Below are 25,861 nucleotides of genomic sequence, written 5' to 3'. Positions count from 1 at the left end.
ATACCAATGAACCAATAACCCAAAAGGCATTTGTAGATATTTCTCCAGACTGATTTCCACAGTGTAAAGAATTACATCTCTTTTTACATTATAAATTTAATTTTCACTGAATTAAGCTATATAATTCAAGACAACCTTGATTATCACAGTCCTTCAAATAAAAATTATAGCTTACCATAAAATAACATATGAGAAAACAAATGTTTGTCTCAAAATAGTAACAATCAAATTCTATCTCAAAGTCTAGCTGAAGCTCAGATATCAAAGCTAAGTGCCATTTGCGTTTGAAGGATAATTATGTATACAAAACATCTGTGCTTTCACTGAAGCACAGTGTTTGTTTTTACAAGTTTGATTCTCTTCTTCCAACAAACTGCTTTTGTGATGTAATTACTTTTTAATTACTTTTACTTCTTAATTTTAACATGAAGCCATTTTAATAGTTTTAAAGGTCAATTTAAAAAAGGTATTGCAAAAAAAGATTTTAGCAGTGGAGAGAGAGAGAGAGAAGGAGGAGAGAAAAAATGACAGAGAGAGAGACAGAGACAAGGTCTCTCTACAGAGAGAGAGAAGAGAGAGAGAGAGAGAGAGAGAGAGAGAGAGAGAGAGAGAGAGAGAGACAAGGTCTCTCTACATAGCCCTGGCTGGCCTGGTATTAATATTTCCTTTTGGGAGGTTTTGGTGTAACATTCTTAACTGTTATCAAGGCTACAGTGAAAAAACATCTTTATTTTGCTAACCTCACAAAAAATGGGAAGGCCACAGTATGAGCTTGGAGTCCTCCCCACACTTCCAGCATACAGGACATGAAACAGAGGTAACTTTATACAATATGTATTCCTGTATAAGAAAAGCATTGTTTTGTTTTGTTTTAAATGAGGGTCAATTATCAACAAATTTTAATCACTCTAGGCATCTTAATGCTGTTTACTCAGTTTAATAATGTGTTCATTTTTTTACCTTTATTTAGTTTTTTATCTATTTTTTTTTAGCATTTACTTTACATTATGTGTATGTGTGCCTGTATCTATGCATAGGTATACACACATACATACAAGGAGTCCTTGTCAGATCCCCTGAAGCTAGAGTTACAGATCATGTGGGACACTGGACACAGTTGTGGGATCCTGGACATGGGGGCTGGAAACTGAATGTGGGTTCTCTGCAAGAGCAATATAGGCTTTTAACTGTCCAGTCATCTCCAGGATCTGTTTGTAGTTTTTAGTACTTGAAACAGAGTTATAAAAACTAATGATAGATAAATTAGGATATTTTTATAAAAATTTGTAAATCAAAAATTAAAAAACTAGTGGGTGTGGTGGCACATGCTCTAATCTCAGCACTCAGAGGTTAAGGCAAACCTCTTTGAGTTTAAGGCTAGTCTCATCTACACAGTAATTTTCAGGTCAGCTAGGCTACATAGTGAGAACATCCCCCACCAGACACACACACACAATAAACAAACAAAAATCCCTAAGTGGATTTAAAAGTTGGAAAACTACTTATCTACTCTGTCAGTTTACATGATTTCTAAAATAAAAACCAATAAGCAGTAGACAGTCCCAATTTTCTTTTTCTACATTTTTCCAATTTCTTTTAATAAATTATCACAGCTAAGTGCTACTTCATCAGACTAGAGGGAACGAATAGTCTCTGCCTGAACGAATAGTTGCTCAGGATATGTAGACTTCTAGACTCCTTACATCTCAGTCTTTGCTGTAACCCTAAGCTAAACACTCTGGCTCATCATTATACTGGCTGAGTGCATCTCACAGTTGTCTACCGTCAGGGAAGCTCCACAAACTGCTCAAGTCCCGAAGGACACTGCTGTTTTCAGCACTGTTGCTAATGTGTTCTCCTGTAGTATCTATAACTATTTGCTTTGCCAATTACCCACGTTGGTCCAGAAAGAAGGTCAAGACACTGAAATCTTCAACAGGACTCTTTCCTGTTACTTCCTGGCTAGCTCACATTCCATTTCTAGCAATTTCTTATAACATTTATATTTAAAGGGAAGTCTGGTGAGTTCTTTAACACTTGGCACATAGTGTTTTTTCCCCAAACACCTTTTTAGATGTTGCTCTTTTGTCTCTTGGTATTTGGTACAGTCTAAATATGGATAGTATCTCCCAAAGGTCTACATGTTAATAGTTTGGCTTTATTGCCAGATGCTGTATACCTTCAGAGGAGTGGCCTTTGGAAGGACACTAGACCACTAAGATTGTAAACACAGAAAAGACTGTGAGACTCTGACCTGCCCCTTCTCTTCTGTGCAACAGTTCAAGTAGTCTGGTTCTGTCATAATGTGCTGCCTTTACCAGAATCTCAAAGCAATGATGCCACCTGGACTAGAATCTCAACAACCATGAACTAAAATAAGTCTTTCCTTCTTTTTATTTTTGTTTTGTTTTATACTATTATGATCCTTTTCTTACTTATGTTTATAGATTAGTCTCCATTTCTGAAAATAACATGCTGTTTCTTGATTTTTATTATTATTTTTAAAGTGTGACGTATGTGCATAGTGGTCCTGCAAGAACTCTGTAGAGTGGATTCTCTCTTTTCCCTTTTCCAGGGGTCCAGGGAGTAAACTTGTTGTTTAACTGTTAAATTGTTAAACTTATTGTTAAACTGTTAGAATGATGAAACATAATTCTTACCTACTTTTGTATGAAGAAAAGTTTTATTTTCTATTATTTTCTTTAAAGTATTTCTATTAAGACCTCGTGCTTGTTACTGTTTATAATTTTTCACATATAAGTAAGTTGGTTTTCTTTGGACCCAATAGCTTTCAAAGAGTTCCCATGGAAGAGGGACAACAGGCTTAAGGAACCTGGTGCTCCTGAACAGAGGTATGTTTCTATGAAGCCATGTCTTGTCTAATTCTAAGAGCTTATCTGGTTTAGAGGTGGTCTTTTAAAAATTACAGTTAATATACATATTTGTATTACATGCTTCTATACCTCTTTGTGGTCATGCATGTGCCTGAGTGCATATGGATGTCAGAGAATAACTTGCAGGAGTCAGTTCTTTCCTTTCAGCCTGTGGATGCTAGAGAGCAAACTTGGCAACAAGCACCTTTACCCAAATAAGCCATCTCACTGGTTCCCATGATTTGAATCTCCCTAGTTCACTAGCTACTGCAAGAAGAGCCCAGTGTCCCACCTGCCAAAGCATTTCCCTTTTAGAAAACACTGCTTCTTGAACCCATTGGGCTTTCTGACAGAATCCTACAGTTTCTCTCCCTGTAGTTGCTCTGTTCTTGCCACTGAGGAATCTGTTGTCCCTCTGCATCTCAAGCTCTCTTCTTTGCACTGTGTGGGCTTCAGCACATATACCAGCATTTTCTGTTGCTTCTGATCAAACTTACAAGGAACTGTAAGCTTTCTCTGGCTCCCAGTTTCTCTGGATATGTGATTTACATACAAGCTAAAACCCTTCTGTTGGAATTGTTGCTGTTCTTGAAAACTAGGCAAAGCAACAACATGAAAGTTTGAGGGATAGGCTGTCATATACTCATCAGAAATAGTCTTTAAATTTCACTTTTTTAATGTTAAAATTCAAAATGGAAAAATATTTTAAAGATGTTTTTATATTTCTCACATTCTTCTAATTTTTGAATGAATTATTATGCCCTAACCCATCATAGTACCACAAATAATTTTTGGAGTGTCATGAAAACAAGTTAGTAAGTTCTAACTTATAGCTTTATTTGTATGAAATGAAACATAAACTTGAGGCTGAGACAAATGCTGCTTGCTCATCAGCATACAACATACTTGTTTAGCTGAATTAGAACCAAATTCTGGCTTCTTTCTCTGCATGGTTCTTTTATCCATGTTGAAAACATGGCATTAGTTATTTAATAGTAGCCAACTTTGAAGGAACATCCTATCTTATCACAGGCAAGACAAATAAATGTCCTCTACAACTCTGTGCCAGAGCCACACTATTCCTAGGCTATTCTATTTTCAAACTATACAAGTAATTTTTACAAAAAATTCGGGTCTCTTTTTTTTTTTTCTGGGTAAAACAATTTTTGATCAAAAGGATAAACTGTTCCCTAACAATATCACCCACTGATGTTCTATCTTAAATGACCAAAATCAGTCTAACTTCTTGGACTTCTTTGTTCCCAGAAGAACAACACTGAGGATGCCAAGAAGGATGAGCATGGCTTTGAAAAACTCAGTTGTAAAGAGCCTGTACCAGTTCCAAACTCAGCTAGGAGCCACTGTCATTTATCTTTCTCCTACAGTACTTGACAGATGTAGTTCTTTTTCATTATCCAATACCAATCATTTATTAACAAAAATAGAAAAATAAGATAATTTCAAAGCAAAGTAAAACAATCTAAAGGCCTGGGAATTAGCTGCTAATCCCCAACGTAAGCGTAAGTCTATCACTGACCCCTATTTCCCAAGCAGTAGTCAATGCTAGCTGATACAATAGAGCAGACTGTAAGTCTATCCCACAGGTAGACTTGTAAACAGGTTAACTAAGTACAACTGACAATGAAACTCAAAGCAGTTACTGTTTTCTTTGACTATGATAGGGATAATGAAGAAAGGGACATGCACAGTAATTAAAGTGGTTTCCATGTCACTATGCATGATTGTCTTGTCCATAACACCATTACATGCTGAGTTTAAACTTAATGTACAAATTACTTAAAGCTCTACATAGCTTTGCAACAAGTTTATGATTACTAAATATATTTTAATCTACTGGAACGAAAGCTCTAGATTTCAAGCTCATTATTAAATGATTTTAAATTCCTCCAGAAAAACAAATTTAAAAAAAATATTAACAGGGTAAGCTGTAATTGTTATAGTTTATATATATATTTATAAACCTCTAAATTAGTTTTTCCTAATAGTGTTTTATCTACTCTCTAAAGTTTTAAATAGACTAACAATTACATAAATATTAACAGCTTAATATTTTATCCTGTACCAAGCAAGAAAAAATGTCAAACAATCTTGCACTTCCTGAAATTATTATTTTTATTACCAACTAATAGCATCATCAATTAGATAACATCGTGTAAACATCTAAAGTAGACCTCTAAGAGCAAAAATTACTAGTTAATTCTACTATCATTTAACAGCATCAAACCTGATGATCAAACACCAATTTTGGTCCACCATCAGCAGCAGTGTCTTCACTTAGTAACATCCAAGTATTGGTGTCAATGTCATAACGGTAAAAGTCACTTTTCAGAGATTTGCTGTTCCTCACAGAGGAATCCAAGTAACGACCCAATGTGTAGATTTGCCTCCGCTGAATGTCAATGCACATTTTATGACAGGATCTGGCACTTGGACCATTCTGGAGAAAGAAAAAAAGGAAAGAAAAAAAAAAAAAATGGATGTCAAAGAGCAAAGAGTAGAAATGCTCTCTTCTGCTATATTTCATTAAAACTTGTAACAAGTCAACTAAGGTGGGTCTAACACTAGACTTATAATAGAGCTATAAAGGGAAGCAAAAGCAGCAGTAGGAGACACAAACTTTACCCTAGAAATTTTTTAAATCTGCCAAGAAAAACACATTTTATACTCTCTGGCACTTGTTTTAATATCCTCTGCATCCTACACCGACTACATTGTGTTTTACCTGCCTTGACCACAACTTAATTCCCTATTACACACCAATCTGGTTTAAGGCATACTGGATCTTTAAAAGTATTGTGAAAAAAAAAACATTTTTTAAAACGTATGTGTATGGTCTTAGGTATGTATAAGGTAAACATAGGTGTGCATGCGTGCGTGTAAACCGGAGGTCAATATCAGACACTTTTTTTTTTCTCTGAATTACTCTACCTTCTTTCAAGGGGACATAAAACTAGCCAGTACATTTCCTTAAGATTCCCTCTCCTCAGATATGTCTAGGTTTGTGCCAGGCTGATAAAAACCAATCTGCACACTTGAAAAATTCTGTTTACATTGTTACTGTGCATAAATGTGTTTCATTTAATCCTTACAAACACCCTATAAGGAAATCATTATCACTACTAAACAGAGTCCAAACTACTAATCAAAACTAGAAAGTGATAATGATATCCAAGTCCCACTGTAATCAGATTTAAAACATTTGAAACCCCTTTCCTTTCAGTTTTATAGACAGTTGCTTTTCCTCAGAAGAGAGAAATGAGTAAAAATCTAACTACTAATGAAATGTATATGCTCATGACTGAGATGACAAGAAATAGAAAAACTGCTGAATGACTAACAGAAAACTGGATATAATCTACAGGAAATTAAAAAAAAACACTACAAATTCTTAGAGCAAGACAGACACAAAATAGCAATCTTATAGGAGGAATAACATAATGTAATTAACTTGATTAAATGAGGGACTATTACACAAGAAGAAAGGCTGGACATTAGTAATAGTAATTGAGAAAATAAGCTGAGTGGAATCTGCTTTCGTATTCATACAAATTACTCTAGAGATTTTAGAAATTTTTGGTGTTTGTTTGTTTCTAAGATTTCATAGATAAGGTAAAATTTTTATTTAGGAAAAGGCTTCTTCTGTGGTTAGATAATCTCTGAAAGAAAGATGGAGTTATATGCAGAAAGCATATAACTTACCATATTTCCTTTAGTATGAAATTTTAATTGTAAACAAGAGAGAAACAGAACCTCCCAATTCAGTCAAAGCAGCACCAATACCATTAAAATAACAAATAAACTATACCCTAAAGAGAAAAACAATTAGAAATGAAGATAATATAAATTAAAATAAAAACAAGAACTAGGGAATGCTAACTTGTAGGTCCTTTGAAAGGGTGACAATATTTTAAACTATCAATAAAGCTAGTTTGTCGTTGTGTTTTTTTTTTGTTTGTTTGTTTTTTAAATAAAGGACAGAAAATTCTCCAACATCAGAAATAAACTCGGGAATATCACCAAAGATTAACAGAAATTACAAGAAAAAAATCTTTATAAAGAAAAGCAAGCACAATTTTACAATAGTTAAAAGCATAGGTAAAAATCTGAAATGAAATATGTAGATGAATATATAGAAATATGTAAATATGCAAATGAAATATGTAGATAAAATAAACACAATCCTTGAAAAAAAAAAACCTACCAAATGTTGTTAGACATGGGGTAAAAAGTGAGAGTTCTTCCATGTAAAAAGTGAATTTATCATTCAAAATCTTTCAATAACAACAGACTCAGATATCTGTCCTGGTAAATTTTATCAAGCATTCATACAAGAAATTATCAATTTTAGATAAACTCCATTTTAAATTCTGTTCTATTCCACTTCTAAGTCAGCTTTCTGAAGATAAGAACAGTCAAACTGCCAATATCACAGGAGGCAGAGTCAAGAGCAGAAAGAAAAGGGAAGGATGCAGAGTGAGGGTACCTTCAGAGCATGTACACAAAGTAAGCTTTACCATGGCACCATCCTTAGGATCCAGTGATTAAAAGAAAACTACTTATCTAACATATTTTATGTGGATGTATCTGTGTACTATTTGCATGTCTGGTGCCACAAAGACCAGAAAAGTATTAGGTCCTTGAAAGCAGAAGGTTGTAAGCTGCCCTGTGGGTGCTGGGAACTAAACTCAGGTCCTCTGAAAGACTGGCACATACTCTAACCACTGACCCATCTCTTATTACCAGATCCAATGACTTTTTTAAAGACTGTCATTAAAAAGTTTCTTGTAGGAATGCAAAATCAATTTTATGGCTGAAGTAATCATGGTGATTTGTTACATTAACAGAATAAAAAATATTAATACTAATACAAAAGAATTTTTGACACAGTTCAATACATGTTCATGATTAAAAAAAAAAATCAAAAAGCCCACAGTAAATCAGAAATAGAAAAAGTGCTTCAGCCTGATAAAGGATGAGAAAAATCTGAAACCTAACTGTCAAATAAACTGTAACAAGGATGTTTACTCTCATCACCTCTACTTAACAGTGTCCTATAAGGCCAACTTGCTGAAGTGTGAAAGACTTTATAAAATTACAAAGCTTCATCATCTTCCTCTGTGGCCTGGCAAGGCTGCACCTCCCAGGGAGAGGTGATCAAAGAGCCGGCCACTGAGTTCCTGTCAGAGACAGCCCCTGTGCCCCTTACTAGGGAACCCAAGCCTATGGGCTTCCTCTGAACATGGGGTCTAGGTCCTCTCCATGCATGGTCCTTGGTTGGAGTATCAGTCTCTGCAGGGACCCCTGGGCCCAGGTTTCTTGGTTCTGTTGTTCTCCTTGTGGAGTTACTCCAGGTCTTTCTATCTCCTCTTTTTCCAAAAGGTTTCCTACACTCTGCCCAAAGTTTGGCTTTAGGTCTCAGTATCTCCTTTGATATGAGACCTGATAGACTAGGGTCAGATAGAAGAGGAGGAGGTCTTCCCCTACCAAGGGACTAGTGAAAGGACATAGCAGGAGAAGAGGGATGATGGGTAGGCCTGGGAGATGAGGGTGGGGCTGTAGTGGAGACACAAAGTGAATACATTGTAATAAACGAATGAATGAATGAATGAATGAATGAAATTAGAAAGAAAAAAAAAAACTACAAAGTTACCAGGTAAAGAAGAGACACAACACAGTAAGGGAGGCTGTCTCTAGTCATCCATAACCTAATTCAGTAAGCGGATTTGGTAAAATAGCATAATACAAGCAAGTGCCTCTCTCTGGGGTACTTTAGTCAGTCTATAAGGTTAATGCTCTTTCTATGAAAACACTTAAACATCTGTCTCTTCATCCTTATTCACAGGCAAAGTTCCCAGAGGCTACATGGCTTTCTGATACACAAAAATCTGAGTGCAGAAGCATGTGTGATTCAACTACTTCAACTACCTTCTATTACATCAAACATTAAAAAGACTTTAAAAGTACAAAACAATGCAATTTTTTGTGTAGAATGGTTGTCTCAAAAAGTATTTATGTAGTTTTTGGAATTCCAAGTTCACAGAGTGTTTCTTCCCATGGAGCATTTTGGAAGAACAATTACAACTAATCGAAGTATGCTTAACCAGAAACTATGATTAAGACAGACATTGTCTAAAAGAAAACCATCAAAATTTACCATATCAAAATGGACAAAATATGTTGCCAATGATATAAAACGTTTTTAAAAATCACTACTGTGAAAGGCTGTCATTGATCTTGACACCTCCTCAATGCTCCAGACTTTTCTATTGAGACTGACAGCAACATGAACAAATGTGTTTTGGGATATCATATAATACAACACGTCGACATTTGTAAGTGAATCAGTATTTTTCAAATACATAAGTAAAAAAGTATGTATAGGTTTTATAAAATCCGCCCAAAGAGCAAATAAGACAAAGATTTTTAACACAAAAGATATGTAATATGGTCTACATGACAACCTACCATTAAAAACCAAACATTTGTCTATTTGGGACATGAGATCAAAAAAAGCAATATGAAGTTGCCTGGAAAGGCTGTTAAAAATCCATTTTCCTGTCTCAAGTACATCTATATATGGTCCAATTTTCTTCATTTCTTTCATGTAATGCATGTCCTACAAGAGTAAATATATAAACAGATACAAGAATCTAGCTGTCCTTGACTAGTCATTAACAATACCTCTAAAAATCTAAAATAATGTCATTTTTGAAAACAGTTCTTAACATCTTAACAAAAATATGTACAACTGTTATAAATTAACTGATAAATAGAAAAGGTATCTCTAACATAGTAACTTTCAATAAGCATAACCTAAGTAAATTGAGAAAATACTAGGTATTTTTTAAGTATACAAAAGAATCCTACTACCCTAAGATTCCAAAATTATTAATATAAATAAAATCCAGTAAGAAGAGTCCTGTCAGCTGGGCACAGTGGTACACACCTGTAATCCCAGCATTCAGGGAGGCAGAGGCAGGTAGACCTCTGTGAGTTTGGGGTCAGCCTGGTCTACAAAGGGATTCCAAGATAGTCATGGCTACATAGAGAAACCCTATCTTGAAAAAACAAAACACAAAAAGAGCCTGTCTAACTCCTTCTTGCTCAACAATCCTACAAATGAAGTCAGAGATGTTTAACAAGAGACACAATTAAAATGTGTGCATGTGGATAAGTGACATTTTTTAGCACTCCCTTTATGAAAAGCTACACCCTAATCTAGCCTTTTTAAAGAACATATCTCTTGATATAAAACTAATTTTATTAAGATTGTTAGGCTTGAAACAATACTGAAGATGGATCAGGGTTAATAAAAATGCTTTTCTTTGTGCTTACTTATAGTGCCAGGAAACCCAGGCTCTTGCACAAAGTAAGCATTCTACCACTAAGCAACATCCCCCAGCCTTTCATTACTTCATTCTCGCTTTCTTTCATTATTAACTAATTTAAAGAACAACTCAAACTGAAAAAAAAGGTACTTGCCTAGCTACATAAATGTTTAAAATTATTTTCTCCTTAAGAACTAAGTCTTTCTATTAGCTTTTGATTTGTTTTACTAGACACATGTTTAAATAAATTCAAAAGATTAAATCAATTTTGCTTCTTGATTGTGTATCATGCTTTTAAAAAGCATACCCTGAGATACCACCAACAATAACCTATACTCACTGGTACAAAAAAATCAGGTATGCAAAATAGTAACTACTACATGTTAGAAACCATGGGCTATTTAAGCTAGGACAATATTACCATTCAGTTCACAGACAGACCAACTAAAGATGTTCAGGTATTGTCTTAGTCACTGCTCTATCGCTGTGAGGAGACACCACAGTCAAGGCAACTTTGATACAAAAGAGAATTTAATTAGGGGCTTCCTTATAGTTTCAGAGGTTGAGTCCACCATCATTACAGGGAGCATTGGCACCATGCAGGCAGACACTAGAGCAGTAGCTGACAGCTACACCCTGACCCACAGGCAGAAAGAGAGAGACAGACTGAGACTCTAGGCATTGCATGTGCTTTTGAAACCTCAAAGCCCACTCTCTGCAACACACTTCCTCCAACAAGGGCACACCTCCTAGTCCTTCTCAACTAACTATTCAAATATATGAGCCTATGGAGGCCATTTTTATTAAGCCACCACAGGCATCTATGTGATAGAGTAGCAAACTATAAGAAACCTGAGCTCAAGTACTAAAACATTTTATTAGCTTCAAAATAACAGAAAATGTTCTCATCAAAATAATCACTGTGATTTTTAACTTCATATTAAAACGTAAGTATATGATATAACAAATAATACAATGAATGGGCATAGTGACACATGCCTGATACTCTATCACAGAATAGGTAAAGCCAGAAGGAGGGAAAAGAAAGCCTTGAATTTGAGGCCAGTCTGTCCTATTTAGTGATACCATATCTCAAAAACACAAAATATCTGTACTTTCACAAAGCCTCACACCCAAACACCCACTCCCCTAAAATTTGAATTTATTATTCTTGTTTTACTCTAAAATTAGCTTTTATTAATTTACATCATCTGTCTACTTACAAAAGAATAAGCATATCTATTACTTAATAAATAACTTCTAAATAATATGCTTCCTACCTATCAGGAATTCTGATTCTAGGTGGGAAAACAATAATACAAACCAGTTTCAGGTGAAGGTGGGCACACGAAAGGAGGTTTAAATTCTGTTTAGAGAGCCTTAAGAAAGGCCACACTGAGTAACTGAAGTCTAAATTAAGCTTTAAAGAACATGCAGGCATGCTCCATTTAGTGCCGCAGATCCGTTCCCATTGGATTCTGTAGAAACTCATGTGGTTTCCTCCCCACGATAGCCAAAATGGTAAAGCTGATTGAGAGTAAGGAAGCTTTTCAGAAGGCCCTGGCTATCGAAGACGACAAGCTTGTAGTTGTGGACTTTTCTGTCACACGCGTGGATCTTGCAAAATGATCAAGCCCTTCTTTCATTCTCTCTCTCTGAAAAATATTCCGGTGTGGTGTTTCTTGAAGTGGACGTGGATGGCTGCCAGGAGGCTGCTGCAGACTGTGAAGTCAAATGCATGCCGACCTTCCAGTTTTATAAAAAGGGTCAAAAGGTGGGTGAATTCTCTGGTGCTAATAAGGAAAAGCTTGAAATCACTATTACTGAGTTTGCCTAATCGGACTCTGAAAAACATAACCAGCCAGCAGCTGTTTAAAACCTGTAACTTTTTTAATTTGCAAAAAAAAAAAAAAAACAAAAAAAAACTATGCAATGTGGAGAGTCTATACCCAACTGCCATCTGATTATAAATGACAATAAAATATTAATTCTACCCTTAAAACACACACACACACACACACACACACACACAGCTGAAGATGGAGATGGCTCTCACTGCGAACTCAGGGAAAACACTGGCAAATGGAACAGTGGGGACATGGCAAAACTGCAGAAATGGTAAATGGGGTTGTCACAGTCAGGCTATACTGCGGGCAGGTGCAGGCTGAGTAAGCAAGAACCCATTTTCCAAGACTGAAGGCACACTACCAGACATTTCAAATAAGCCGTCCTAAATACAAATCAGTGGGGTTGATTTAAGTCTTTTCCTTTCTCTTTTTCTTTTTGTTATAGTTTATTTTCCAATCTACAATCTGAAATAGCTTAGATGGAAAATACAATGAAAGTTCTACAATGATTTGCGGGGGAGAGAAATATTCTTTCCCTTCCCTTGTATGTAATCAATGTAATTATTTAATTCAAAGCCATAAATCAAAGCTATTCTCACTACAGAAGTGCTTCATTTATACATACATAGGCACAGACACACGTATAGATTCTATTTTAATTAAAATAGATATTACTTAAGAAAACTGACAGGCATAGCTTAATGATGGGGATTCATTCTGAGAAATGCACTGTTAGACAATTTCAAGTATGTTTGTGATGGCACTAAGCAATATCTTATAAGCCCACCACCACATACATAGACATCAACAGCTACATACTGTTACATAGCACATGACTGTAGTGAAATATGAGGGGTTAAAGTAGTGAGACAGGAGTTGGGGGGATGGCTTAGCAGTTAAGAAGAACACTTGCTCTTGCAAAGGATCTGGGTTCAGTTCCCAGAACTTACATGGTGGCTTAAAACCATCCAGACCTCTAGCTCACGGGGCTAATGAACTCTTAAGACCTCTGCAGGCCATAGGCATGGATGTGATGGGCCTACATGCACAATGGCACACTCATACACAAGAAATAAAAGTTACTGTTAAAAAGCTAGACAGTGTGGCTACAAAACATCAAAAGCATGCTCTTCCAAAGAAAATACAAATAATATGGTAGGGGCTAGACTAGCTCAGTGACATTGCACTCTGAGGCCCTGGTTTCCATCCTTACCAGTGCAATGAAAGAAAAAAAAAAAAAAAAGAATGCTGGAAACAACAGTAGAGTGTCTGACGTATGAAAAGATATCACACAATTATATTTCTAAGGTAAAGTAGCTTAAAAATTAAAAAAAAAATAGAAAAAGAAAACTATCGTTTTTTAACTCTACAGAATGGACTTGGCTATATATCAGTAATTGATGAGCCAAGGACAGAAATTCAAATGCAAGAGTTCTTAAATCTAATTTATTTTCTTACTTCATTATTATTATTATTATTATTTTTTGCTTCCACTGTCAGGGAACATCAGAGAAGAAAACAAGCATGCAGAAACTGTAGAGCCATGTTCCTGCTGTGATACAAATCAATGAAAATACTAGGAACTTGCCTCTTTCTCAGTGTCTCTAGAAATACATGTCCACTGGTTCTCCTTCACACTGTATGCCCAGAAGTCAGCAAGATCTTGTGTTCCATCCCAGCCACCAAACAAATAAACAGTCTCTATGAAAATGAAAAAAGCATATATTAAAAAAAAGCAGTAAGAACAAAGGCCTAGGCACCAGACTCACTCATTACAACTAACTTTTAAAAAGGTACTTTTCACAATTTTTACAGTGATATTATTAAACTTGCAGCTTTCAAAAATATACCTCAGCTAAGTATACATTAAGACTGCTGCAGAAACATATTTTGAGAAATTTATTTAAAAATCAGATCACGAGGCCATGTCCCCCAAGATTCTGACTCCAAAGTTCTTTAGAAGATAAAAAGTCCATATTATTAAAGTATTCCAAATGAATATGGCGCAGCCAGTTTATGAATTTGTTGGACCATGTACAGTTTGTATTTATCAGCTTAACAATGCAACAACATTTTAGCTACTAAAGACTGACAGAGTTACTCAAAACTCTAAAAACACAAAATTTAGAAGAATACACAGTAGAAAAGAAGAACATGAGGACACATAGCTGTTACTGTGGGGCGATGGCGGAGGATCACATTAAATGTGATGTTGCCCTAGTGCCAAAGCAATGGTTAAAACTAGCTAAAACTTAAGAATAAAATGATATAAAACACTGTAGTCCCATAAAAAAATGAGCTAATATTTTCTAAAGTTTAATCCAAAACCTTAATAAACTGTCACTCTGAAATGTCTACTGCATTTACAAATTTTATTACTGTGACAAAATTCTTTGTCTTGTGAACAGTGAATCTTTATACATGACACTGTATCATAGAACCTTCCAGATACAATGCTTTTCCTTTTGTTAAGTATTTCTCCCTTTGTAAATATGTTGTGTCTACTAATTACAAACTGTCACGTCACTGGCCCTTTGACCTGTGTGTTTTAAGATTATATATATAGCAGCTAACATCTAAATTGTGACTAACCATGAAGACATACAATTCCAAACTGCACGTGGAAATACTGTAACACTAAGAAGGCTCTTTCTATTCACAGTTGGGTTGTCATCTAAGATTTTGTCATGTTTTCATATTACCTCAAATTTTAAACAAATTTTCTAAGTAAAATATCCATAAATGCTTTACCGGCTCTCAGAGTAAGAACAGCCCACTGGAGAAAGACTGAATTGTAATGCTAACTGGACATTGTGGTTTGTAAATAAAATGTCTCCAAAGGCTATTCTTGAAGGTTTGGTCCTAGCTGGTAGCACTATTTAGGGGTTTCTGAAAATCTCAGGAGGATCCTAGTTGTAAGAGGTAGGTCACTACGAGTATGTCCTTTGAGACAACATGCTGTCCTAGCACTCTTGTCCTCTTTCCTGGCCAACATGGTGTAAGTGGTTCTGATATTCCCTTCCAATACTAGCAAACAAAATCCTCTAATGTAAGCTTAAACTATTTTGTCACAGTGACAAAAAGTCTTCATTAATACAGAAATTTGATAACAGAGAATTAGGGTTGCTACTGACTAACCAAGACCATATGGTTCTTTGAAATTGGTATACAGAAAGAGGTTAGAAAAGTTAGAGAAACAGGCCAGTGAACAACCAGGATGTCAGAGGCAGACAATTCTAGTGGGAACTCGGAAGACCAGAAGACCATGGTCTTAGCTGCTTTTAGTCAACTTTACAGTGAAAATTGGGAGCAAAAAGCAGATAGGAAGATTTGAAAAACCTGATTTGTTTAGAAAAACTCTAAACCAGTTTGAAGCTATGGTAGACATGTTTTCTGAAGAGCTCTCTGCCACTGCAAAAGAAGCCAGGTTCACTTTAATGAGACAATAGGAAAGATGTCATGGAGCATCTCAAAAACTAGTCAGATGCCCACCCACTGCACAAAGTTTAAAAAAAAAAATCAAAGACTTTTCATTGAGAAATCAGAGCCTGTAGGGCACTCTGACCTCACGCTGACTGAAGTTATTTCCCAGAGATGATTTCACCATGCTGAGCTACCCAGGCACTCTGAGCCCACTTACGCTGGCAGCAGACTTTGGTGTAATTTACCTGATGCTGGTTTTGCAGACATATAGAATGCTAAAGTCACAGAGTCATGAAGGTTTCTACTCAGATTTCAAAGGAAGGCTTAGAAGTGAGACAGTGTATACAGAGAGTTCCTGAGAGGGAAATACATGGAGCTGTGGGAACGAAGCCAAAGAAACAAATGAACATCCAGGAAGTTAAAAGATTTTAGGCACATGGAACTGTACTGAGGAATGCTGCAGGCAACAAGAAAATCTAGCCTTAAAGAAAGGCCATGTGGGTTTTAACCATCAAACGATGGGAAGCAATCCTTAGAGCTGGGCTCTCAATGTTTCTGAAAAGCAGTTCTCTTTCTCATATCTTACCATCATGTACCCTGGACACTGAATATTGGCTACAGATTTCATTTCTATGCCTCCATTCCTCCATTTTGGAATGAAAATATTTATTCCCGTCATTTTATATTTGAAGTTTATCTAACTTATTTTATAAAGGTTTACCTTTAAAGTGAGTCTTAGTAGAGATTTTGGACTTGAACTTCTTAAAGGCTTGGTCACAGACTGGAAGCACTACTTCTGTACATTCTGGGCACTTTAAGAGCGGGCATAACTAGAAGATGTAGGTCACAGGAGCAATGTTCTTGGTTTCTTTTTGTTTGTTTGTTTAAGACCAGGGCTTCTCTGTATAGCCTTGGCTGCCTTGGACTTGCTTTGTAGGCCAGGATGGCCTCAAACTCACAGAGGTCCACCTGCCTCTGCCTCCCTGAATGCTGGGATCACAGTGCTGGGATCACCACACCCAGCCAGAAGGAACAATGTCTTAAGAGTAGCATCTTGTCTTAGTTCCCTGTCCTCTCTCTCTGTGTTTCTTCACTACCATGATGTGACCTATTCTTTTACAGCATCCCTGCCATAATGGACTAAAACCTCTAAAACCATGAGCCAAAATAAATATTTTCTTTGGCTAAGTTATTTTCTGAGGTATCTGAGGCAAAAAAATTAATACAGAGGACAAAGCACAAGTTACTCCATTTTCCTCAGTCTTAGTTTTTATTTATAGAATTTTGTTGGGAGGTACCTCAGTTCTAAGTTACACAAAAACATTCTGAATGTTGTCAAAAACAAACATTTCTATTCTAAAAAAAGAAAAACAAATCTCCAGCTAACTTTTCAGTTCTTAAGTATCTCAGTCACAGCAAAAATAGTATTTATTACTGTACTAGATTCCAAGCTAACCAATATCTGGAATCCCTCTGACACTGTAAAAATATGAAAAAAAATTTTAATTGCTAAAAATCTATCTTATTTCATAATTATAAAACAATCCATTATCATTAATTAAATGGCATTGTTTCCCAAATGGCATACAGTAATGTCCAGTCACATAATTTTACAGGGAAAAGAAATCAAAGAATTTTCATCTGGCTTAAGATTATTTGACAAGACCTTACTATAACAGCAATTAACCTTGTTAATTTCTGAAGCTTGTAGAGCGAGGGCCATATAACTAAAATAGCAAGAGCAACTGACCTTTTGTTTTATAGTACTTCTGGGCACCCTCTGGATAAGGTTACCCTGGTTCATTAACTTTAATAACCCTTCCTCTTGGGCTCTGAGTTCTCAATGTTCTTTCTGAAAAGCAGGTCTCTTTGTACGCATAAGCCCTCACAGCAAAGAAAACCCACATTTCCACAACAGCCACATTGATAGCTGAGCAAAATAAAATCTGGCACAGGGCAAGCATCCCAAAAGAATTAAGCCAAGATGTCATTCCTGTCCGTGGAATCTTTGTAGTCCAACTGAAGCAATAGTACAGTGAAATGAATTTTGTAAAAACTTACTTTTTGATGTACCCAAATAAAAGAGGCATAACAAAAGCTTTTGATTAATCACTTAAGTCTCACAAAGATAACCATGTAGAAGCAAATATCAAACAGTGTTATTAATCCATCAAAGACAAAAAGGTTTAAACTATAAAGCTACCCAGAGAAAAGTACAGTGAGAAGTAAGTTGTAGAAAACAGGAAAAGCATAAATCTTAGCAAAAAACCTGGCTTACTGGAAATCCATGCCCACTCACACAAGTCCTGTAAGAACATGCATGTTTATCCTGAGGCAACACAACATTTCTCAAGGAGCAACCCTTTCTTTTCACTATGGATTTGTCCTAACATTTCAGCAATATCTATTTGAGAAGTTTAAACATTGATTTGACTTCAAAAACCACTGTAGAAAATAAGCTTTACTGTGTGATGAATAAGTAAATTAAAGAAAATATGTAGGCATACTGAAACTTTAAAAAGACAGTGACTAGATCATGGTCGAAGTTCAATTATTAGAATTTGAACTTAATTCCACGAACACTGAAGGAACTATAGAAAATCTTAAGCAGAGGGGTTAGAATCTGAACTTGCTGCAGAATTGAAAAGGAAGGCACAGGAAATGATAGAGATTGCTGGTAATATGCTTAGTAGTTGCCTATTTTCAAAATTTTAAGCCAGTTTCATTTAAGAAACCACATCAGACAATCATCACTCAACCCATCAATTAGTACTTCATAAATACTACAATTAAACTATTATTCCTTGGCACAAAGAATACATCATTTGGTACTAGAACCAAATAAACCATGGATCTCCTTACTTCTAGTAGTACAATTTACACATTATATGTGAATTAAAAATAAGGGAGATATGTTAACACAAGTAAAGAATTTGGCCTTTGTACACCATCTGCACACATTTAGACTATAAAACAGGCTATTTACTGGAAGTGCTCAACTGCAGTACCTACCACTGTACTCTGAGTAAATCAGACTGCCGATTGCACAAACCTCCACAAGATGGCACACTATAATTAAACAAGTTTGTCCATTTTGAAATGATATCAACTATGTGCTAAAAGAGAAAGCCAAAATGTCAAACACAAATCAAGTGCCAACAGGAAGACAGGAGCCAGTGAGACGGCTCAGTGGGTAAAGCCTGATGACCTGAGTTCACCTGACTACACAATGTTTTCCTCTGACCTCCATATACACATCTTGACACTCGCACCCAAACATAAGTCTCTCTCAAACACACACCAGAAATACAGCCACATGAATGTTTGATCATAGTCAACAACCCAAACTTCTCTTAATTCACTTCATTAAAAGGCTTTAAAAAACAGATACGTTTTTTAAAAGCACTTTAATACAAATGCTATAAAGGTAGTTCAAGGTTCAGAAACTTGGAAAAGAGGAGAGCTGTGACAACTCGCCATCAACTTCTTCTGCAGCTATCAAATAATGGGTATTAATGGTATGTGCTGCCTGAGGCTTAAAATCTACTCAGAGGGCAATCATAGTATTTAAAATACTTTAAGCTCCCAAAATTCAGCAATAATTATACAGAATCAATAGCCTAATACAAGACATTCCATGCTGAAGCAAAACAAACACATCTTTTCACACAACCTGTTTTGCCTAAATCATAGTTGAAATCCAATTCACAATTAAAGAATATTAAGTAGAGAAGTATCAGGTTCAGGGACAACAGTTAATAGAACTAACAAATACAGACAGTAGGCCAAAATACCACATTCCTCTGCTACTGCAGAAGTACAATATGACTCTCAAATGATGAGAAGTTTTGGCAGTTAAATAGTAAAATTTAAGCCACTGTCCACTTTGATGGTCACCCTATCCTTGGACCTGGCACTAAGTGAAATGGCATTAAGTAAACTTCCAGTTAAACTACTGACTGAAAAAGAGAAATGAAATTTAATAACTATGAACCTATCACTTCCTCCTGAGGGGAGAGCAGCCTTACCAGGCCATGGAGGAGGACAATGTAGCCAGTCCTGATGAGACCTGGTAGGCTGGGGTCAGAGGGAAGGGGAGAAGGACCGCCCTATCTGTGGACTTGGGAAGGGGCATGGAAGGGGATAAGAGAAGGAAGGTGGGATTGGGAGGGGACGAGTGAGGGGGCTACAGCTGAGATACAAAGTAAATAAACTATAATTAATAAAAAAATAAATTAAAAAAAGAATTAACCCAAATGTTTAAGAAAACAAGATATATATGAAACTCTAGGAAGAAACAACTGCTTTGACATACAACCACATTAAATAGGCCAAAAAGAAAATTACTTAGTTTTATAGGTATGCACCTGTGAACTATGCTTAGTTGTACTTAGCTTGTAGTTTATTTCTGTACCTGCTCACTGCTATTTGTGGCTATTTTGTTTTTTTTTCTTTTTGTGCCTTGGTAGGAAAGGAGCATGACAGCTATTGTATCTGATCTACTGATGATCAACATGACTAATACAGCTATGAGACAGCACAATGTTCCACTCCATCCACCCAGCTCAAATCTCAGTAAACACATATAAACCCTGAGACTAGGCAAAACCTCAATGATGAGTAGACCCTAAACAGGCATGACAGGGAGGTTTGTTCAAGACCTGCTCTTGGACATCTACATATCCTCTAACAGCAGAGGAGAACCAGCACAAAGACTATAACACTGTACCTAGCTAGGAAGGACCTCAGCATGCCTTACTCCCATCTCCTTTTAGAACATGCATCATAGGACTAGACAGATTCATTGCAGAATTTAATAAGACCTTTACAGAACCAAGAGAAATGTTCTTCAACTACCCCATATAACAGAAAGAAAAGACTGTTTCTAAACTCATTCTATAAAGCCAATATTATCCTGATAACAAGTATAAAGAAATAACAAAAAGAACCAGAGATACATGCTAGATGAATATCTAAATAGAAATTCTTAATAAAAATCTTCCTAAATAGAAATTCTTAATAAAAATCTTCCAAATAAATTCCACAAAACATACTGAGAAACTAAACACCATGACCATATTGGTTTCATTCCAAGAATACAAGGATATATCAACATATGCAAATTAACAAATATAATCAAGGGAGCAAAAGTTGCACGATCATCTTAATAGATATAGAAAAGACATCTGAGAAAATTCAACATACCTCCATGATAAAGGCCCTAAAGAAACTGGAGACAGACGAAAAATACCTCAAAATAATAGAGTATGTGTATAGCACGCTAATAACAGATACCATGTTGAATGGGGAAGCCGAAAGCATCCCTTCTAAAAATACCATTCTTATTCTGCACAATATTTTAAATCTTAACTAAAGTAATGAAAAAGATTAAAGGATTACAAGTACACACACACACACACACACACACACAGGGAGAGGTGGCGATGGGGTTGGGGTGGAGGGATATAAAAAGGGTTACAGTACAGAAGCCATTACAAAGAGATTAATATCAGGAGCTAGGAGATGGCTCAGCCAGTAAACTACTTGTCACATAAACAGGACGACCTGAGTTTGATCCCAACACCCACATAAACAAGCCAGATGCAGCTGTGCAGCTGGTGATTGCAGCACTGCAGAGACAGAAACAGGAGGCATCCTGCCAGTCTACACAAACTGCAGAGCTCCAGGTTTTAAAAGACTGTCTCAAGAAACCTAGTGGACAGCAAATGATAACGACATCCAATGTCAACCTCTATCTCTACATACACATGCATAAATGTGTAAAAACACACGCATAGTTATGCACACATGAACATGGGGATACACACAATGTACACACACAAAATTAAAATCACATAATTGTAATAATCATTCCTACTATATTTCTTAAAACTATTTTTAGAGTTAGTCAAAAATGAATGTGATATGATCGTAGGCCAGTGAGAACGTGCTAAAATGCTGTCTCTACTGTTTAAAACAGAGTATGGTAGAAAAGATGTCTACACTTTCATCTTCTGAGCTTCACAAGAGGGACATCTGCTAACTTTAATCTTCAATCACATTGTCCACACTAAGTTCTGTTATTACATTTGTCTGTAACATGAATTTTTATAGTCTACCTTCAAATCCCATACATTATCTTTTTTCTTCTTACATGTGTACTTTCCCTGTCATGTACGGTCTCCTTTCCATATACAGCACAGTAATAAGAACTCTGGAACTTCTCCTGCCTGTTGAAGGCGGGCCTTAGGTGTCAAGGTTGCCTCACACTGGAGCAAAGTGCATTTTACTGAAAAAAATTAAAGGAGCGTTTCCAAACAATTTCCCTTTGTGTGTTATTAGTAAGAAAATAATCTAATTACAAATTTTCCTCTTTAATAAACAAACATAGGTAAGATTGTTACTCTGACACAGAAAAAAAATATGCCTAAAAATGCCATATTCAAGTCTATTTATGTAGGGCAGGTGAGTATTTACAAGAAGGGGTACAGATTATGAAACAAAATCCTATACCTTGAAAGAAAACTTTTCCAAAGAGACTCCAACAGTATTCTTGAATTCTAAAGTTATTATATTTAACACAGTTTAAAGTAAAATATTCAATCTTATTATTAACACTTTTTGAAAATAGAATTTAGTATCCATACAGTATTTTTCTAATTACTCATAAATCTGAATCTAAAAAAGAAATCTTTTTATCCCTAAAGAACTAAATCAGCACAAAAAGGTAACAAAATGATATAAATACTCTTAGAAAAGTAAAACACTGCTTGAGCCAATACTGGCATTTCACAGAATAGTTTTATAAAGTAAAATTATGTGAAGGGCATGTCTCTCTCAGGGTCTCTTTGAAGCCTTCTCTCTTACTGTCAATGTTCAGGTACACGTGCAGTCAGTGTCTGTTCTCTTTGCTGCTTGGTTTAATGAAAAACTTAATCATGAGTGGAAAGAGAAGTGTGTTCACTCTCACAAAGTATTTTAAATGTAGGACAATGACAAATTTTGGCAATCAGCTCCAGAATCCTGCTGCGACCACTGCTGATATGACTCACCTGTCTGAACATCAATGACCATCTGGTGGCCTCCTCTCATTCCTGGTCGGTTATCTTCTCCATCACCTGAGGAAGAAAACATTTTCCATAAAGAAATAATACAACCCTGTATTCTAGAGGAGTAACCTCACTTGGAAGTTCTATAAAGGTGCTGTCAAACATCCCACTTCATTCCTTCAAAATATTAAAAATAAGTGAAAGGATTCATAAATAAAGAAATATTTTGTTTCAAATATTCAAAAGGTTACAGGATTCTAGGAATGTGTGTGTGTACTAAGGATCAAACATGAGTCCCCCACAAATGATAAGCAAGTATCCAACCACTCAGTCACAGTTTCAGCCCCAAGGTTACAGAATGCTAGTATCACATTTGATATAAGCCAGAAAACCTAAGGTTTTCTTCATAAATCTCTCATTAGTTGAAATAAATAAGCTCGGTAAATGAACTTCCCGATTTTTGTATGTAAAACTGACATCAGGTAACTGTGGTAATTTCACAGGGGCACTATAAAATAACTGAACTGTCAGCATTTATACACTCGTGAGCCACTTAACGATAGCCCTGCTTCTGTGTAAATGTCAGGGTATTTACAGGGATTTACACGGACTGCCTATTGCACACTTAGCCGTGCGGCAAAGCCTGCTGCTACATTAAGTAGTAACTTCAGGCAACTACAATGTCTGTATTTTTTCAGAATAACCAATTACAGAAAAGGTTTGGTACTAATACTAGATAAGAAATTTTTAGCTCGATTAAAAGCTCCTGGGATCATCATTATTGACCAAAATGTCATTATTAAACACATGGTTATATACAGAACTACAACAATTCCTTTCATCTGCGGTGCGCTAATTATTTTTCCTCTCTCATAGGTAGGTGCCCTTTAGACCTTGCAGATCATTATTACTGAGGGCTTGCCCTTTCCTTCTCCCCTATAGCCAGATTTGCTTTTTTTTTTTTTTCAAAATTATATTAACAAAATACTAAAATATTTATTTTTGGTATTTGTGTTTTCTGTACCTAATCTGTTTATTTGCAAATACAGGTGGTTTTTAATAAAATCACCTTACAGAGGACTATAAAAATTCAAGTATGTTCATATCACACTTATATATGTTCAAGAGATTTTTCAATGCACATTAATGATTAATGCTATGAAAGCTTTCTCACAAGTGAAGAGAAAGCCTTGGAAATATATGAAGACCACAAAAACCAAGTGAATACCTACAGAACCATCCTTACTTAATGTAAACATTTGCAGTAAAACATTGCTTCTATCTGGCAAGAGTGGATATATGCAATATATACAATAAAGTAGGTTAATGAAGGCTACAGATTTTGCATTTAAAGAAGAAAGCATGAATGTAATCACTAAGGCACTCTGATATTCAAATTAAGTGCCTTTAAGATCCAACTGTACTGTGTTTTAATTAAAATTACTATGCCAACTTTTATTAGTATCTGTGTGTAAGGACCATCATTTGTCCCTTCTATTCTCAAAAGGTCCTGTTATGCTTAGTGACGTTTTGTAGAACTTAGGTTTCCAGGAATACATACATGGTGGCAGTAGTGTGTCTATGATTTTGTTCACCTCAATACAAGTAATCTGTAACAGCATTCTGTGTGAAGAGCAAACAATGCTGTTTTGCTGTTTTTGTTTTTTCATAGTGATGAAACAAGAACTTAAACGACAGTTTAAATATGATAAACTAGAAGTTTATTATTTAAACATAATAAACTAGATTCTCACTCCAGAATCTCACTGGAGTGAGATTACCTAGCATGTACAAGACCCCTGGCCTCACAAGAAAAAGATATATATAAGAATCCACTCTGCCATCTAGTTAAGGAACCTATATAAACATGTGTTCTTTATTAACAGGGCAGGATGCCTGGCTATCTAATGAAAATAGACTATGAAGAAGAAACAGAACAAGCCAGTTGGTACAGCTCACCTTTGGTGCTCTTCGGAATGATCTGACTCCACCGTGGCTTATACTCCTGCTGACTGATGTACTGATTGAACAAGCCATCTGCAAGTATAAAAAATAAGAATTACATCTCAGCTGGCTCTTCAGCCCCCAGTATGCTACCTTAATATAAATAGTAAACAATTAGTTGACACAACAGAAACAAAATGTACTAGCTGCAGCCCATATTAAATTTATGTTTCCACAATTACTGCATTAGTTGCTGTAAAGTTACTAATGCACTCAATGGATAAGCATGTGACCTTGACAAAGACACTGAACGAAGGAAAATGCTGAGAGAAAAAAAAGTGACAATTTAAAGCTGAAAACACAGAAACAGCAGAATATAATTCATAAATAATCTGATTCACTTCACTGAAATAACCATTTACACCTTAAAAATCATTACTGATATCAATATAAATACAAACGGGAAAAGAGAAGAATAGTAAAAGCCTAGAAGAATATTTGCTCTGGTGATTTCTCATCACCATTCTCTATTTTAATTACTACTTTAAAAATCTCTGAACCTTATAATGAATGGATTCTTGAATTCCAATGTCTTCCCATGAACAGTACTTGGAGCCCATACATTTTGTTACCAGAATATAAACAAAACAACACAGAAGCCAACAACAACAAGTAAGGAAACACGAATGCCAACAGCTTTGGTGTAGGTACTTTAATAGTGCAACCTCAGACAAAGAGAAAACCCTTCAAAATGCAGACTCTAGTTTTGGGGGTACAAAGCCAGGGAGAGATAAAAGTACCACCAGCAGCAATAGAACTACATTTACTGATGCTGCCAAATGTTGAATCTGTTTTGTCTTAGTTCACTCAATTCTAAGAACAACTCTAAGAAGGATCTGCAGCTCCTCTTTTGAGATGGAGACTGAGAAACTGTATCAAACTCACACACATCTCAAGTAGAGGGCAGGGATCCCACTTGGCTTTTCTTCTGAATCTTTCCTCAGTGAAGTTTTCATCTACTTCCTGGAGAAGCCATTATACTAGTTACTGTAATTACATGGAGACTCACTTTCCCACACATCTACTCTACACCAAATGATTATCACACCATATTCCCATGTCTATCAAAGGTTTATAAATGATATATAGAACCAAATTCTATATAAGGGAAGAGGAAGAACCTCCTAGAGGACTTGTAAGCAATGTTTCATGCTTCTAAACAGAAGAAAAAAGAAAAAAAAAGACTTTTATTACTCTGGACACAATTTCATATACATATGCAATGCATAATATATACAATTACTAAAGCCTATTTGTGGAGCTAGAGAAAGACTCAATTCTGTATTAATGACACAGCTGAGAAAGATAAAGAAACT

General features: G+C 35.8%; 1 protein-coding gene and 1 pseudogene across 18 annotated transcripts in view; one reads left to right on the top strand and one right to left on the bottom strand.

Annotated features, from left to right (window-relative positions):
• Positions 1–25,861, bottom strand: part of Mkln1 (muskelin 1) — a 284,064-nt gene that overhangs the window by 34,148 nt on the left and 224,055 nt on the right. For all 18 annotated transcript variants that reach the window (XM_060374098.1, XM_060374106.1, XM_060374099.1 and 15 more), the window contains 4 exons: positions 24,501–24,578; positions 22,545–22,610; positions 13,658–13,770; positions 5,119–5,331 (listed from right to left, as the gene is read on the bottom strand). In XM_060374098.1, coding sequence (XP_060230081.1) covers positions 5,119–5,331; positions 13,658–13,770; positions 22,545–22,610; positions 24,501–24,578 — 470 coding nt within the window. The remainder of the gene's footprint in view (positions 1–5,118; positions 5,332–13,657; positions 13,771–22,544; positions 22,611–24,500; positions 24,579–25,861) is intronic.
• On the top strand, positions 11,741–12,059 carry LOC110558514 (thioredoxin-like; annotated as a pseudogene).

The sequence above is a fragment of the Meriones unguiculatus genome, chromosome 21 (assembly GCF_030254825.1).
Source record: "Meriones unguiculatus strain TT.TT164.6M chromosome 21, Bangor_MerUng_6.1, whole genome shotgun sequence".
NCBI lineage: Eukaryota > Metazoa > Chordata > Mammalia > Rodentia > Muridae > Meriones > Meriones unguiculatus.
Note: the sequence above shows the minus strand (reverse complement) of the source record. Positions and strands in the feature narration are given on the sequence as shown.